We start from the raw sequence: 17,439 nt of genomic DNA, 5'->3' as shown, positions 1-17,439 counted from the left end.
CCAGGAATGGGTTCCATATTTTTGAGTTGTTAGCTAAAGAGGTCCATGGAACCCCCCAAACATCACAGCCCATTGCCAAGGCCATTGATTGCTTTCCACAGTGAATGGTAAGGCACTATTGTTGAAAACAACACTTATTTATTTTACTGAACATGTAGAAATGCAGCAGGTGCCAAACTAGAAGCTTAACCCTACTGTGTTCATGATACTAGAAGGTACTCTGCACTCTACCAGAAGATAAAGGCAATCATCAATATCCCCCAGCTACAACAGCAATCTGCCTAGAAGATATTCTGATACAACAGTGGCACAAAAGTTATGAGAGTACTCTTTGATTGGATTTAAGGCCCACTCCATGAGATGGACCCTATACCTGACCCTGCTAAAGTGCCAACAACCAGAAAACAACCGTGGGCCCTGTGGAAAACATATTGTTCTGCTAAAAAAAAACATGACAATAAAATGATTCCTAATAACATATTCATATAGATTAGTACCTCATTCAACCCTAATCAGAGAAGCTTCTTCATGCAGTTGATGGGAATTTAACAGAGAGACCCACAATTAGACAATGTGCACAGAGTGAGAGACTTTGGAGTGCTCAGTCCTAAATGGAACATCTTATCAAATCCTCCCCTCAAGACTCAGGGATCCTTGGGTCAGAGAACGAAAAAAGATTGTAAGAACCAGAGATGAGGAATGACTCCGAGGAAACTGTGTTACAGACACAACAAGACTGATACACATATGAACCCACAGAGACTGTGGAAGTACACACAGGACCTGCACAGGCGCAAGCCAAACAGTGTCCCACCACTAATAGGGGGACGTGAACATAGGGTTCCTTCCCTAACCAAGAAGCTATCGGTGACTGCTACCTGTTAGCAAAGAGCAAATCCGTCTTCTACCACAGAGTGTCACTGGGTATATCAACCACACTCTAGGGCAAGCCTCATGGGCATGAGTAGTGGGCCAATAAAAAATAAACTTCATGCTTTTTTTTTTTTTTTTGTGAACTTCTGTTTCATTTTGTTTTGGAAATTTTCATCTTATAGGTTTTTGGTTCAACTGTTTTTTTAATTTTCTATTTTTTTGTGGCAGGTTTTTTTTTGAGAGAAAACACAAAATTGGTTAAGTAAGGAGGTAGGGGAAGATCTAAGTAAGAAAGGAGGGGTTGGAGAAGGGAAACAATTAAAATATACTGTATGAAAAAAATAAAAAGAAACAAAAAAGATTAATTTTCCAATGAATACTATTTTGCTATTCCCTCAAATTACAGGATTAATTACTCCTATAACTATTATTCTTATTTATTATTATTATTAGTTATTACAATTTATTCATTTTGTATCCTGGCTGTGGCCCCCTCCCTCATCTCTTCCCAATCCTACCCTTCCTCTTCTCTCCCTATACTCCTTCCCCAGTCCACTGATAGGGGTGGTCCTCCTCCCTTTCCATCTGACCCTAGCCTATCAGGTCTCAACAGGACTAGTTGCATTGTCTTCCTCTGTGGCCTGGCAAGGCTGCACCCCCTCCCGCCAGGGAGGGTGATCAAAGAGCCTGCTACTGAGTTCATGTCAGAGACAGCCCCTGCTCCCCTTACTAGGGAACCCACTTGGAGACTGAGTCTATGGGCTATATCTGAGCAGGGGTCCTCTCCATGCATGGTCCTTCATTGGGGAATCAATCTCTGCAGGGCCCTCAGGACCAGTTTTCTTGTTTTGTTTTTTTGCTCTGTTGGTCTCCTTTTGCAGCTCCTGTCCCCTGTCCCCTCCAGGTCTTTCTATCCCCCCACCCCTTCTTTCATAAAATTCCACACACAAAACTCAAGTCCAAGTGGATCAAAGACCTCAACATAAAACCAGACACACTAAACCTGTTAGAAGAAAAAGTGGGGAAAAACCTGGAACTCACAGGCACAGAGACAACTAACTTCCTGAACAGAGCACCAACAGTACAGGCTCTAAGATGAACAACCAATAACTATTATTGCTTTTTTTTTGTCTTTTTTAAATATAATTTTTATTTATTACAATTTATTCATTTTGTATCCCAGCTGTAGCCCCACCCTCACCCCCTCCAAATCCTGCCCCCCTCCCTTCCTCATTTCCTCCCTGCCCCTTCCCCAGTTCACTGATAGTGGAGGACCTCCTCCCCTTCCATCTGACCATAGCTTATCAGGTCCAATCAGGACTGTTATTCACAGTCTTACTCTGTGGCCTGGTAAGGCTGCTCCCCCCTTAGGGGGAGGTGATCAGAGAGCCAGCCCCTGTTCCCCTTACTAGGGAACTCACTTGGAGACTGAGCTGCCATGGGCTACCTCTGTGCAAGGGTTCTAGTTTATCTCCATGAATGGTCCTTGGTTGGAGTATAAGTCTCAGAAAAGACCCCTAGGCCCAGGTTTTTTGGTTCTGTTGTTCTCTTTGTAGAGCTCCAGACCCTTCCAGGTCTTTCTATCTCCCCCTTCTTTCATAAGATTCCCTGTACTCTGCCCAAAGTTTGGCTATGAGTCTCAGCATCTGTTTTAATACCCTACTGGGTAGAGCCTTTCAGAGGCCTTCTGTGGTAGGCTCCTGTCGTGTTCCTTGTTTTCACCTTCTTCCAATGCCTATCTCTTTTGCCTTTCTGAATGACGATTGAGCATCTTATCCAGGGCCCTCCTTCTTGATTATCTTTCTTAGGTGTATAGATTTTAGTATGATTATCCTATATTATATGTCTAATATCCACTTATAAGTGAGTATATATCATGTGTGTCTTTCTGCTTCTGGGATACCTCACTCAGGATGATCTTTTCTAGATCCCACCACTTGCTTGCAAATTTCATGATTTCCTTGTTTTTAATTGCTGAGTAGTATTCCATTGCGTAAATGTACCACAATTTCTGTATCCATTTATCAACTGAAGGACATTTGGGTTGTTTCCAGGTTCTGGCTATTACAAATAAAGCTGCTATGAACACGGTTGAGCAAATGTCCTTGTTGTATACTTGAGCATTTTTTGGATATATGCCTAGGAGTGCTATAGCTGGATCTTGAGGAAGCAGTGTTCCTAATTTTCTGAGAAAGCACCAGATCGATTTCCAAAGTGGTTGTACAAGTTTACATTCCCACCAGCAATGGAGGAGGATTCCCCTTTCTCCACATCCTCTCGAGCATGTGTTGTCACTTGAGTTTTTGATCTTAGCCATTCTGATGGGTGTAAGGTGAAATCTCAGGGTCATTTTGATTCACATTTCCCTGATGACTAAGGATGTTGAGCATTTCTTTAAGTATTTCTCTGCCATTCGGTATTCCTCTATTGAGAATTCTCTGTTTAGCTCAATTGGATTGCCTGATTTGTTGCTGTTTAACTTCTTGAGTTCTTTCTATATTCTGGATATTAGCCCTTTGTCAGATATAGGGTTGGTGAAGATCCTTTCCCAATCTGTAGACTGTCATTTTGTTCTGACGACAGTGTTCTTTGCTTTACAGAAGCTTTTCAGTTTCATGAGGTCCCATTTATTGATTGTTATTCTTAGAGCCTGTGCTGTTGGTATTCTGTTCAGGAAGTTGTCTCCCGTGCCAATGAGTTCCAGGCTCTTCCCCACTTTTTCTTCTAACAGGTTTAGTGTGTCTGCTTTTATGTTGAGATCTTTGATCCACTTGGACTTTAGTTTTGGGCAGGGTGATAAGTATGGATCTATTTGCATTTTTCTACATGTAGATATCCAGTTAGACCAGAACCATTTGTTGAAGATGCTATCTTTTTTCCATTGTTTTGTTTTCCATGGTTTTGGCATCTTTGTCAAAAATAAGGTGTCCATAAATGTGTGGATTTATTTCCGGGTCTTTGATTCCATTGATCCACCAACCTGTTTCTATGCTAGAATCATGCAGTTTTTATTATCATTGCTCTATAGAATACCTTCAAAGGATCTTTTATTGTAGAAGATTGTTTTAGCCATTCTGGGTTTCTTGTTATTCCATATGAAGTTGAGACTTTTCTTCCAAGGTCTGTAAAGAATTGTGTTGGTAATTTGATGGGAATTGCATTGAATCTGTAGATTGCTTTTGGTAAGATGGCCATTTTTACTATGTTAATCCTGCCAAGCCATTAGCATAGGAGCTTTCCATCTTCTGATATCTTCTTCTATTTCTTTCTTCAGAGACTGGAAGTTTTTTTCACAAAAATCTTTGACTTGCTTGGTTAGAGTTACAACCATGATACTTTATGTCCTTTGTGGCTATTGTGAAGGGTGTTGTTTCCCTAATTTCTTTCTCAGCCCATTTGAACTATTATTTCTTAAGAATTTTTTTGTATACATCTTTATGTATGATGTGTGTATTTATCCGTGTGTATTTATTTGTACATGTGCAAGTGCATGCATGTGAGGCAGATGTCAGCAATCTTCCTCGGGTACTCTCTATCTTATTTACTAAGGCAAGGTCTCTCAGTTGAACTCATAGCTCCTTAATATTGCTCTCTAGCTAGCCAGCTTGTTCTAGAGACCTTTGCTCTACCTTCTGAGTATACTGAAAGAGCAGGCTACCTTCACACCTACTCAACAATTACATGGGTCCTAGGGACTTGAACTCCTATCCTCACATTCACACAGTAAGCACTTTACTAGCTGAGCCAGCTCCATAGCCCTCTTCAAGAATGTCTGCCTTGTTGGAAGGTGGCTGGATACACCCAGATCCTACATGACTGGTTGATGTGGGCATCACATTAAAGAAATGGAATCCAAACAGCTAAGAAGGGATAGAGAGTTCAAGTACACTTGGAAAATGGCTGTCTCAATAATACAAGAGACTGAAGTTAGAAATTTTGGCCCATGTCCCTGTTTTTCTCTTCCTATGTGAGCGTTTCAGCCATTATAGGTAGTAGATCTTTTCTTCCACTTTTCCCCGTCTTTCCAGGCCACACAAAATACTTCGTCATGGTCTCAGAATCATGCCTCCTGAGTCAAGGAATAAGGGGAGTAGCTACATCAACTCACATAGTTTCCCTGTCACTGTGTCAGAGCAAGTAGGCGGTATAGGCCAGGCAAAATGGTATTCCCTGACATAAGATAGTTCAATGAGGTAGCTAAAAACAAAAAGGAGCCGACTTTTAAATAAGATTATATTCTTGGATCACATCACACTAAATGCCAGATTGTCTGGTATTCTTAAGTTATTATACTAGCCAGAGAGTGTCAAGACTTTTCTATATTATGTCAGAGACTACAGATATAGGCAGATTTGGAACTTTGGATGAGATGAAATAGTCATTGTGGCTGCTTCTGCCCCAGCAAAGTTGACTTTATATGACACTGTCTGGTAACACTGACTGACCTCTGACATTCCAAAGGTAAGAGTTCTACAGAAAGATCTTTTGAAAAGACCTTGGGAGATTGGACAGTACCAGAATGTTCTGGGTGCTGATCCTGTCAACTGACGAATAGAAGCCTGCCAGGACAAATCTCTATTTTTTTTTTTTTTTTTTTTTTTTTTTTGGCGGGTGGGGAGTCTGTCCATAGTGTTCTCCATAGTGGCCATATTATGGATTTGCCTTCTGTGCTCTCCACCATTTATTTAAACAAAAATGTAGGTTTTATTCTGTCACACATACCGTTGATGACTATAAAGCTGACTTTTCTTGACTTGAGGAACTTTGAGCTGCTACATACTCACGCTGAGCATTTTCTGCCCTGTACTCAACCATTTCCCAAGGAATCTGTTACCATATACAAGTATATATTATATATATACCATATATAAGTACATATATAAGTATTTATTACTTAAACATTATTAATACTTAAAATAAATAGCAGTAAAACCAGCCCACATGCTCTTCATGGCCATACTTTAAAAGTATTTTGTATCAAGTTTTGCTGACTCTGTGGAACAATTCATTATTTTGAAGGTAAGTTAAAAAAAAAAACAACAAACCCACTAAATTTCCAGCCAGAAGTTTCCATCTCAAGTTCACTTAGGCAAATAATGAGTGGCTTCTGTTTATTGAACTAGTCTAGTTAACAAATGAAGAAAAATGGACCGGGGTGACAGCCCAGTGGTCAAAGTGTTTGCCTTATAAGCCTGAGGACCAGAATTCAAATTCCCAAACCTACGTAAATCCAGATGGGTGTGGCAGCACGCCTGTAATTCTAGCTTCCAAAGGCAGAGATAGGGTTTCCAGAGCAAGCTGACTAGTCATTTCTTCCAATTCTTGTTTTGACTGAGGCCATATCTCAATGAATAAGGTAGAAGACCAATTAAAGATAATTCCTAGCATCAACTTCAGGATCTACATGTATGCACATACACATATATACACCCCCCATGTTCCTCCAAACAAACACACATGAAAATGGAAAAAGAAAAAAATGAAGTATAATAGAGTTTTAATCTTACCAGGTTGCAATTAAGAACTTAGACAATGACAATCTATAGCTTCTACCATCACAAAACAAACAAAAAACTAAGAGCATCTCAGGGCAAGTGTGGGAGATGGGATACTGTCAGGATAGCTAATAATGCAGAGATTACTGCTTACTCTAGGGAAGGTGATTGATTGTATTGTTTGCATGTGGGATCCTCACAGAACAGAAATACCAGAGCTTAATCTTATAATATTTGAGATTTGTTATAAAATACTGAAAAGTCTGTGATTTGAAAAACAGAGAGTTACGAAAGAAAAAAAAATCAGCTGTAAGTTCAATCTTGATCAAACTTTGATGAGTAATTTCATGTATGTTAGAAATTGATTATAATAAAAATTTTCTCAACATTTTATTATGAGTATTTTGAAATGCAGAAAAACGTACAGTTAAAACTCAAGGATTCTGGGGCTGGAGAGGTGGCTCAGAGATTAAGACTGCTCTTCCAGAGGTCCTGAGTTCAATTCCCAGCAACCACATGATGACCCACAACCATCTATACTGGGACCTGATGCCCTCTTCTAGCATGCAGGTGTATATGCAGGCAGAATACTGTATAAATAATAAATAAATAAATCTTTTTTATTTTTTAAAAAATATTTTTTTTTTATTTTTTAAAAAAGATTTATTTAAAAAAAACTCAAGGATTCCACAGTGAATGTTTTTGCCATGTTTGGCTTACTTTTTTTTCTCTCTCTCTCTGTCTTTTCTTTTCTTTTCTTTTCAAGACAGGGTTTCTTCGTATAGTCTTGGCTGTAAATGAAACTCACTCTGTAGACCAAGCTGACCTCAAACTCAGAGACCTTCTGGTCTCTGCTTCCTGAGTACTGGGATTAAAGGTGTTCACCAACTATTCCCTTTTCTCTTAAAGATACTATATGCCCTGCATGGTTTTGTTTCTGTGTTGTAGTTTAATTCTTAGTGTCTGTAGCTATTGGTGGTAATAACAAGGCCCGTTGTGACTGTACTTCAGGGGTCATTCCTTACACCAAAGGAGTATAAGCTGGTACAAATGAAAGCATGACCCAGACACATCAGAGGAAGTGCCTTTTTCTGCTCATAGGTGAAAACGTACTGTCTGTGTGGCTAGGACCCTGGAGCAGGTGACATGGTGTCTTAGGGACAATGAGAATGGTGGCTTACCATGCTTCCAGCTGTCTTCTTCACCATAGAACTGCAGTACTGTTTTCACAAAGTCCTTGGCATTAAAACAAACTATGGGGCATTTACATGTAAGTGTCCAAAACAGCATGTTCCTAACAAGAGAAGATTTATATTTAGACAGTAATTCAGATCTTGGAAAAATATTGTAATATCAAATATCCAGCTATCCTTATGCAGCATATGCGTAACTTGATTAATTAAAGAATCCTGCGAGGTGAGCATTGCTTCTTATGTACAGTTTATACACTGTGAAGCTTGGACTCAGGGCTTATCCCTGAGCAAAGCTTCTACTCCTGAATCTCCTGTACAGAGTACACACACTGGACCTGGCCCAAGCCCCTCCAAGCACCCCACCTCTCAGCTTGCCAGGTCTTCCTTCTGCCATTTCACTGTGGCACTTTCTACCCATACTGCTGGAGATGGCATATGCTCCTTGTCTACTCTTCTCCTCCCACAACTGTGCAACCTGCTCAAGGGATGGTCTGTGCAAGCTGCCTACCCACACATCCTTCACAGAAAGACCCACATATGCTAAACTGCAGCTTCTTCCATCACCCCCTGAGCTTCTGAATGTGGGGTAACCGTTAATATTACCGTATGTGTGTAGATATCAGGCTAACATTTCACAAGGTTGCCACACTGAAACTTAATCACAGTCCTACAAGGTAGGAACTCCATCCAGTATACAGACGAAGAGACGTGGTTCAGAGATGTCACATCTAGTCGATGGTAAGGTTGGGTTCTGATACTGTATCTCACTACTGACAGAAGATAAGCCATGAACCACCAAACTAAAAGTTCCTCTTCATGGAAAAGTACAATAATAATACATTAAAAGAGCTCTTTGATGGAATAAGAAAAAAAGTAACCAGGAGCCCAGTGGGCATGTACGCAGGGTGATATTTCGTTGGGTTTTGCTTGTCTGGCTCCATTGACAGACACTGTATAATGTTTTAAAAGTTATATGCTTTGACCTTGGTTTGTTTCAACAGAAGGCCAGGTTTATAGGGAGATCAAAGTGTCAAAAGCACTGGCTTTTGGCTTAGATAATACTGGGAATGGACATAGGGAAGGGAAGGAAGAAGTGAAGAATGATAGAAAAATGGGGTACGTGAACTTCCCTGACATGTGCTGAAACACAAATCCAGGATGGAGTGATCTAAAAGCTACATTGTCTTCTCCTAAGGAGAAACTCAGGCTGGCTTAAGTCTATCTTGGTAAGATAAGCAGAAGAAGGGTTTCTTGTGGCTGGGGCACGGCTCAGTGGAAAAATCACTTGCCACATAAGCATAAGGACTAGACTTCAAATTCTATTATAATTTGCTTTCTGTTGCTAAGATAAAACACCCTAACATAAAACAACTTAGGAAGAACAGGGTTTATTTAATCTTACAAGTTATAGTCCATCATCAAGGAAAGTCAAGGCAGGAACCTGGAGGTAGGAACTGAAGTGGAGACCAAAAAGGTATGACTGTTTGCTGGCTTGCACCAGGTTCATATTCAGATACCTTTTTTCTTTTCTTTTCTTTTCTTTTCTTTTCTTTTCTTTTCTTTTCTTTTCTTTTCTTTTCTTTTCTTTTCTTTTCTTTTCTTTTTTTCAAGACAGGGTTTCTATGTGTAGCCCTGGCTGTCCTGGACTCACTCTGTAGACCAGACAGGCCTTTAACTCACAGAGATCCATTTGCTTCTACCTCCCTGAGTGCTGAGATTACAGGTGTATGCCACCTCAACAGGCTCAAATATCTCTCTTTAAAAAAAAATATTTATTTATTATGTATACAGTGTTCTGCCTGCAGGAGCACCAGAAGAGAGCACTGATCTCATTATAGATGGTTGTTGAGTTACCATGTGGTTATTGGGAATTGAACTCAGGACCTCTGGAAGGTAAGCCAATGCTCTTAAGCCCTGAGCCATCTCTCTAGCCCCCAAATATCTTTCTTATATAGCCCAGATCTACCTGCCCAGAGATGGTACCACCTATAGTGGGATGGCCCCTCCTATATCAATTAGCAATTAAACAAGTATCTCATAGACATGATCAGAGTCCAGTTTGATCAAGGCAATTCTTCAGTTGAGGTTCCCTCTTCCCAGGTAACTCTAGGTTTGTGTCAAGTTGACAGCTGAAGCTAACCATGACAGATCAAAGATCCCTATGTAAATGCTTTGTGGCCTGCTTGTAATCCCAGCACTTGGGAGGCAGGGATCTTATGGCAAGCTGGCTAGCTAGACTAATTAGGATATATAAGCTCTACATTCAGCAAGAGACCCTGCCTCGAGTTAGCAAGACCTGGAGAGGACAGGAGCTCCACAAGGACCAAATATATCTGGGCACAGGAGCTTGTCTGAGACTGATTCTCTAACCATGGACCATGCATGGATATAACCTAGAACCCCTGCTCGGATGTAGCCCATGGCAGCTCAGTATCCAAGTGGGTTCTCTAGTAAAGGGAACAGGGACTGTCTCTGACATGAACTCAGTGGCTAGCTCTTTGACCTCCTCATCCCCAGGTGGGAAGAGTAGCCTAGCTAGGCCACAGAGAAGGACATTGCAGCCAGTTCTGGTGAGACCTGATTAGCTAAGGTCAGACGGAAGGGGAGGAGGACCTCCCCTATCAGTGGACTTAGAGAGGGACAGGGAGGAGACAAGGGAGGGAGGGTGGGGTTGGGAGGGAATGAGGGAGGGGGCTACAGCTGGGATACAAAGTAAATAAACTGTAATTAATATAAAAAATAAAAATTTAATAAAAAATATTTCTATACTAAAAGATGGAAGTGTTCTGATGCAAATAGTAATTAAAGAGCTTTTGGCCAATTGGTAAAAAAAAAAAAAAAAAGACCCTGCCTCAATAAAATAAAATGTACACATACATGTGCATGTGTGTATACATGAAAACACCTACACATACTCATAAACATGCAAAATTTCTTAAAATATATTTTTGTATATATTTATAAAGTATGATTTAAGTTCATTTTGAATCCTAAAGATGCTACTGTAGAATTGGGACTATTCCAGTTTTATAGTACATGAGGGACTATCTTTCCTCGAACTTAACATGCCTCAAAATGAAGCTGATAAATATTCATGTTTTTTCCTGTGGCAGTGCTCCTGGGTGTGGAGTCATGAAACTGAAAGGATCAAAATCCTGCCTTCACCCTCACCGAGATTAGGATACAATAAACAAAGTAAGACTTGTGAATGGTAGTGGTGACAGGCATTATAGAGAAATGTGGGCTGAAGAGATGGCTTAGCCATTAAAGGCTATGCTCACAACCAAAAATATAAAAGAAATTGAAGATGGTGATTGTATATGGTGCTGAGCTAAGGTATTGTTTTATTCAGATGTTTAGAAAAGGCCTAAATGATAAAATAACACATGAGTGAAAATATGATAAGGTGAGCAAAGTCTAGTTGATAAGGAAAAGCTTTTCACAGAAAACTTTAATTAAAGTGTAAAGAAAATTAAAGAGCTAGAACTCTCTATCATGTTAGGCACAATTAAATAAAGCTCATTTAGTTCATAACTACAGCAGCAAAGTCCAAGAAGCATGGCACTGGCTTGATCAGGGGCCACTTGCAACACCACAGCATGAAGAGACAGAAAGGGAATCATCCAAGGACAGAAGAGGTCGAGCACATGGTGTCCTCATCTCACAACAACCCACCAGTGTGAAAACAGCTCTAACCTCCTCAGGAGGGAGGAGCCCCTATGACCTACCCATCACCTGCTGAGTCCTTTCTCAAAACAGCCATTTGGGGAACCAAGCCTATATCAGAAAAATTGTTTGTTAAACAAACCACACTCAAGCCACATTTTCAGACAGGCACTATCCTTAGTGACACTGAAGACAACTTAGTCTTTCAGGCAGTGATAACACATCTCCTATGCTGTAAGGAAGGAAAATAGAATGGTAGTGAAAATTACCTGGAACCCTGGTAGTGGCAGCAGTAGTGGCAGGATAGAGGGCAAGGCTTCCCCCTAACATCTCGTTGCAAAGTTGTCACAATGCTGGAACAGGCTCCCTTTGCATTAGGATGGAACTTCCATCCCAGAGACTCTGAGGGAGATGACCACTGCTTTTGTGTGTGTGTGTGTGTGTGTGTGTGTGTGTGTGTGTTTTCCTTCAAAATTAATTTCATGGACCGGGCACAGTGATGCATGCCTGTAATCCCAGCACTTGGGGAGGTATAGGCAGGTGTATCTCTGTGAGTTCAAGACCAGCCTAGTCTACAATGCAAGTCCAGGACAGCCAAGGATACACAGAGAAATCCTGTCTCTGTCTCAAAACACAAACACATACACATACACACACACAATTATTTTCATGGGCCAAAGAAGTGGCTCAGTGGTTAAGAGCACTTGCTGTTCTTTCAGAGGTCCTGGGTTCAATTCCCAATACCCACATGATAGCTCACAATCATCTATAACTGTAGTCTCATGGGATCAAATAATCTCTTCTGGTATACAGATAGGTGTATGTGCAAATAAAACATCTACATATATAAAATAATCTTAAAATTATTTTCATGTTAATAAAGAATTTAAAAAATTATTTTCATGTGTTCACAAAAACTAAAAGTTTAAATAGTTAAAACTGGAGGTTGGAAAGTTTTAAATTTAATATGATAATTAAAGACTTTCTTACCTGACAAATAGACTATGTGCTTCTTGCTTTGGACCCCAGAAAGGGGAGTGCTCAGTATGTATGTAGATACAATGATCTGTGGATCTGAAGTCCTCTCCCAGAGCACCACCACAGGCTGGGGGAATCAGGGGGCTTCTGTCTACATGGTTTTTCAGTAATATCATGATTCCTTTAACAGGACAAGTTAAGGTCTGTGTAGATACAGCAATACAAAAGCCACAAAATTAAGCAGCTATATTGCTTTATAAGAGCAAGCTATAACACAAAGAAGTAACATCTATAACGAAACTTTTGAAAAGAATCTCTGCTGTGCATGTGAAGTCCAGGTACAGACACAGCATAGCACACACATAGAAGTCAGAAGACAACTGGGGTGTTGGTTTCCATTTTCCACTTGTTCGAGACAGGGTCTCTTGCGGCTTGCTGCTGTGTGCCAGGCTAACTGGCACTTGAACTTCAAGTGATTCTCTTGTATGTGCCTCCCATCTTACCACAGGAACCCTGGGATTATAAACACATGCTATAGTAGCCACCTTTATATAGAAGTTCTGGGGTCCATACTCAGGTCTTCATGCTGGAACAGCAATCCCTTTGTCCACTGAGCCATCTCCCCACCCCACCCCCCCAACTGATTTGTTTTTGTTTTTGAGACAGGGTTTCTCTGTATAACAGTCCTGGCTGCCCTGGAATCTGCTTTGCAGACCAGGCGAGCCTCTAACTCACAGAGATCCACCTGCCTCTGCCTCTCAAGTGCTGAGATTAAAGGCATACACCACTACGTTCGGCCCCACCAACTGATTTTTATTTTTAGGTAGGGTCATCTGTGTAGCCCAGGCTGACCTAGAATGCCTGCCACTCCTGCCCTAGCCTCCCAAGTGTTAGGATTATAGGCATGCACTATTAAACCTAGGTCTCAACTAATATTCTCTACTCAACAAGATAGATAGCTTTCAAAAACAGAAATCAAGCATTTCAGGACTCTGATCCCTGGTCTGGTTTCTAAATGATTTTAGGGCTACCTTTCAGAGAAGGGCAAGTTACAAGTAGCCTTGATTAGGCTCTGTGGAGGCCCAGACGGGAAAGCTATTTCTCTGACCTGGGTCTGATCCCTGACTCTGATCCCTGGTCTGGTTTCTAAATGATTTTAGGGCTACCTTTCAGAGAAGGGCAAGTTACAAGTAGCCTTGATTAGGCTCTGTGGAGGCCCAGACGGGAAAGCTATTTCTCTGACCTAACATTCCAAGATAGCAAAAACATGAGAGTCAATGCAATTGGGCCAGTAAATCAATCACCTGACAAGGGACCATCTCTCAGGAAGGCAGGTTCACCTTAAGCCATGCTAAGTACACAGAAGGAATAATTATCTCTTTAAAAAAATGTCTTAATTATTTTCTTTATTGGTGGTGATATAGAACTTGGAAAAGTACATTAGCCTTTTGTAGTGTTTGTTTTTAAAACTGTACTTTATTTGGGGTGTCTACCTCCTTTCCAACCTCCCAACCCTACATAGAAGAGAGAAGGTTACTGGGGAGAGGGGGCACAGACCCCTTTACTTCCCTGGATGTTTAGGGTCAGTGGGTCTTTGGGGGATATACCAATCTCTGTCAACAGCAAATGCAGCCAACAGTCTCCTCCAAGCTACTGTGCCCTGAAGCGTTTCTCTCCATCTGTCTCCTCCAAACCACTACACTATACTTCTCTCTGGTCTCTCCAAACTGCTACATGCCACCCTCTCTCTTTCTCTGAACTCTCATATTTACATCTTCAGATCCCTAGACTATGTCCCTCTTTGTGCCACGCAAGACACAAGGTAGGCCTTACCAGCTGGCAAAAGCCACACCCTACACGAGACAATTAACAGCTGTGGGCAAACTAGCCAAATCCCATACCTGGGGCCTGCCCTACTCTCTCATGGAACTATATGGTCTCCAAAATAGACCATAGAGTTGGTCACAAAGCAAGCGTCAGATACAAGAAGATTGAAATAATCCCTTATATCCTATCAGACCACCATGAACTAAAACTGGACCTCAACAACAGAAATAGCAAAAAGCCTGCACACACATGGAAACTGAACAACTCACTACTCAATGACAGCTGGGTCAGGGAAGAAATAAAAAAGAAATTAAAGACTTCAATGAAAATGGGTATGTTGATACCCAAACTTATGGGCAGGATGAAAGCAGTGCTAAGAGGAAAGTTCCTAGCACTAAGTGCCTTCATAAAGAAATTCGAAATATCTTATACAAGCAACTTAACAGCTCACCTGAAAGCTCTAGAAAAAAAAAAGAAGCAGACACATCCAAGAGCAGCAGAAGGCTGGAAATAATCAAACTCAGGGATGAAATCAATAAACTAGAAACAAAGAGAACAATTCAAAGAATCAATGAAACCAAGAGCTGGTTCTTTGAGCAAATGAACAAGATAGACAAACTAACTAAAAGGCATAGAGACACTATCCAAATTAACTTTTTCTTTTCTTTTGTCTCTGTTCTAAGTATGCTTTTCCCATCATTTTGGGATCCCTTAGCATTTCTCTATTGTTCCTAGCAACTTATCTGCAATATAGCTGAGCTCCAGGCTAGCCTAACTCAAGTGCCATGGCTTTCTCCCTCTTCAATATCTTATTCCTCTGGGCAGTTGCCAGTTTTCTTCAGGTGTTTCATTTAAACTAAATTGTCCTTGAGATTTTAGAAAAGGGGAAGTTTCCTCATCAAAACAAAACATAAAGAAAGAAAGATTCAACACAATTTGTATCAAGATCCTAGCTTGATGTCTGCAGAAATTGATGACATAATGAAATAATGATAACATTTATATGGAGATGCAAAGGTACTCCAATAGCCAAAATAACTTTAAAAAGATCAACTCAGTTGGAAGATGGAAGAGTTGCACTTTGTGATTTCTAAATTTCTTACAAACCTAAGTAATCAAGACAGTATGCTTTCTAGGGTAAGACTGACACAAAGATTAAAGAAAAGAATCAAACATATGGAAATCAAGCCTTAGAGACTGGGCTGAAGTAGCATACATTTATAGCCCAGTATACAGAAAGCTGAGGCAAGAGGATGGTCATGAGTTTGCGTTCAAGGCCAGCCTTGGGTATAGAGCGAAACTTTGTCTCAAACAAAACAAAAACAAAGCATGAGGCTGAAACAGTTCTTAGATCTAAGCCAACTAATTCTCAATGAAAATGTTATTATGGTTAACTTCACTGTCACCCTGACTGCATTTAGAGCTACCAAGGAAACATACCTCTTTAATGTGTCTATAAGGATGCTTTTAGAAAGGCTATTAGCAGAGAAGACCTACCCTGAATGCAGGAGACACCATCCCATGGAGTCCTGGGATGAATACAGTAAAAAGAAGAAAGTCAGATAAGACTTTCTGTCTGTCATTCATCTGTCTCTGCTTCTAAAACTGTGAACGCAACATGACCAACTATCTCAAGCTCCTGCTACCAGACCTTCTCTGCCATGATGAGCTATATTCTCAAATTTGAGAAAAATAAACCCTGCCTCCCAGTTGTTTTTGTCAGGTATTTTCTCACAGTAATGAGAAAAAAAAAACCAATAAAAGCATGAAAAAAATTAAATGAGAAACAGTATTTTCAGCAAATGGAGCCCAGATGACTGGAGAGTCACCTGCAAAGGGTGAATTTCTCACAGCCTAGAAAGATTAACTAGAATGGTTTACAGATTTAGATGTAAGAACACTTAAATAAAACTGAGGCAAGTCTGATTGACTTGGGGAAGACAAAGCAGAGAGAGACAGAGACAGAGACACTGAGACACAGAGAAAGACAGAGAGAGACAGAGACAGAGACAAGAAACATGCATATGAGTGTGTGTCTATGTGGAGGCCAGAGCAGAATGCTGGGTGTCTTCTTGAATGTCTCCTTATGTGATTGCTTTGAGTCAGGGTCTCTCACTGAACTGACAGCTCGGTATTTTTTAGCTAGGCTAGCTGACTATCAAGTATACAGGATCTCCCTGTCTGTCTCCCCATGTTGACATTACATGCATGCGAAATTGTGCCCTGCTTTTTCTGTGACTGCAGGAGATTTGAACTCAGCTCCATATGCTGGCAGAGTAAGTGCTCTTACCCACTGACCCATCTCTCCAAACCCCAAGCATTCTAAATATGATAACGAAAGCACAAGTTTTTGAGGATCTTTAGATTTAAAGGTTTTGTTTTTTGAAAAGGTACTCCAAATCTGAATGAAAACCCACAGATTGGAAAAACTGCAAATCACATATATTAGGGACCCGAATCAAATAAAACATATAAAGAACTCTTACATACCCAAAATAGAAAAAAATCATAATTCAAAAATATGTGAAAAACTTGAATTTCACCAAAGAGATACATGAAGGCAAGAAGTGAATAAAAATGTTCAGTATTATCATTTTTGAGCAAATGCACTTCAAAAGTACAACAAAATACCACTTCACATCCACAAGAATGGCTAAACTAGATGGACAGATATTTTCCAACAGGTAGAGAATTTGATACCCTCAAGCATTACTGATGGAAGGTAGAATGGAGTGCCTCCTCTAGACAGCAGTTTGTCAGTTGCCCAGAATTGACGGGGTTCCTACACTGTCAGAATCACTTACCAAAGTGGAGGAAGCATGGCTTAAAATCTTATTTCTACCTCTCCTAAAATCAGAAAGAGGAATTGATTTTTTGTTGTTGTTGTTTTTAAAGGCAGCTTTAAAATCTGCATTTTTATTATAATAGTTTATTTTTATTAATTACAGTTCCTTTCCTTTATATCCCACCTATTACTCCTTCCCTCTTTCCCTCCCAAACCTACCCTCCCTCTCTCTTCTCCACCTATGCCCCTTCCCCACTCTATTGATAGGGGAGGTCCTCTTCCCTTCCTTCCCTTCCCAGGCTATCAGGTCTCATCGAGAGTGGCTGCATTGTCTTCCTCTGTGGCCTGGCAAGGCTGCATGCCCCTGAGGGGAAGGCGATCAAAGAGCAGGTCAATCAGTTCATGTCAGAGACAGCCCCTGTTTTCCTTACTAGGAAACCTACTTGAACACTGAGATGCTTTGGGCTACATCTGCGCAGGGGTTCTGGGTTATCTCCATGAATGGTCCATGGTTAGATTATCAGTCCCAGAAAACAACCCTGTGTCCAGATTTTTGGTTCTGTTGCTCTCCCTGTGGAGCTCCTGTCTCCTCCAGGTCCCTCCATTCCCCCCCCTCCTTCAC

The 17,439-nt window shown here is 40.7% G+C and overlaps 1 protein-coding gene across 1 annotated transcript in view; it reads right to left on the bottom strand.

The window, feature by feature from the left end:
• The window catches only part of Poln (DNA polymerase nu), a 127,514-nt gene that overhangs the window by 92,663 nt on the left and 17,412 nt on the right, over nucleotides 1-17,439 (bottom strand). The window contains exons 4-5 of the mRNA XM_060365492.1: nucleotides 12,218-12,408; nucleotides 7,550-7,662 (exon numbers count right to left, since the gene is read on the bottom strand). Coding sequence (XP_060221475.1) covers nucleotides 7,550-7,662; nucleotides 12,218-12,408 — 304 coding nt within the window. The remainder of the gene's footprint in view (nucleotides 1-7,549; nucleotides 7,663-12,217; nucleotides 12,409-17,439) is intronic.

This window comes from Meriones unguiculatus, chromosome 12, assembly GCF_030254825.1.
Source record: "Meriones unguiculatus strain TT.TT164.6M chromosome 12, Bangor_MerUng_6.1, whole genome shotgun sequence".
Lineage (NCBI taxonomy): Eukaryota > Metazoa > Chordata > Mammalia > Rodentia > Muridae > Meriones > Meriones unguiculatus.
Note: the sequence above shows the minus strand (reverse complement) of the source record. Positions and strands in the feature narration are given on the sequence as shown.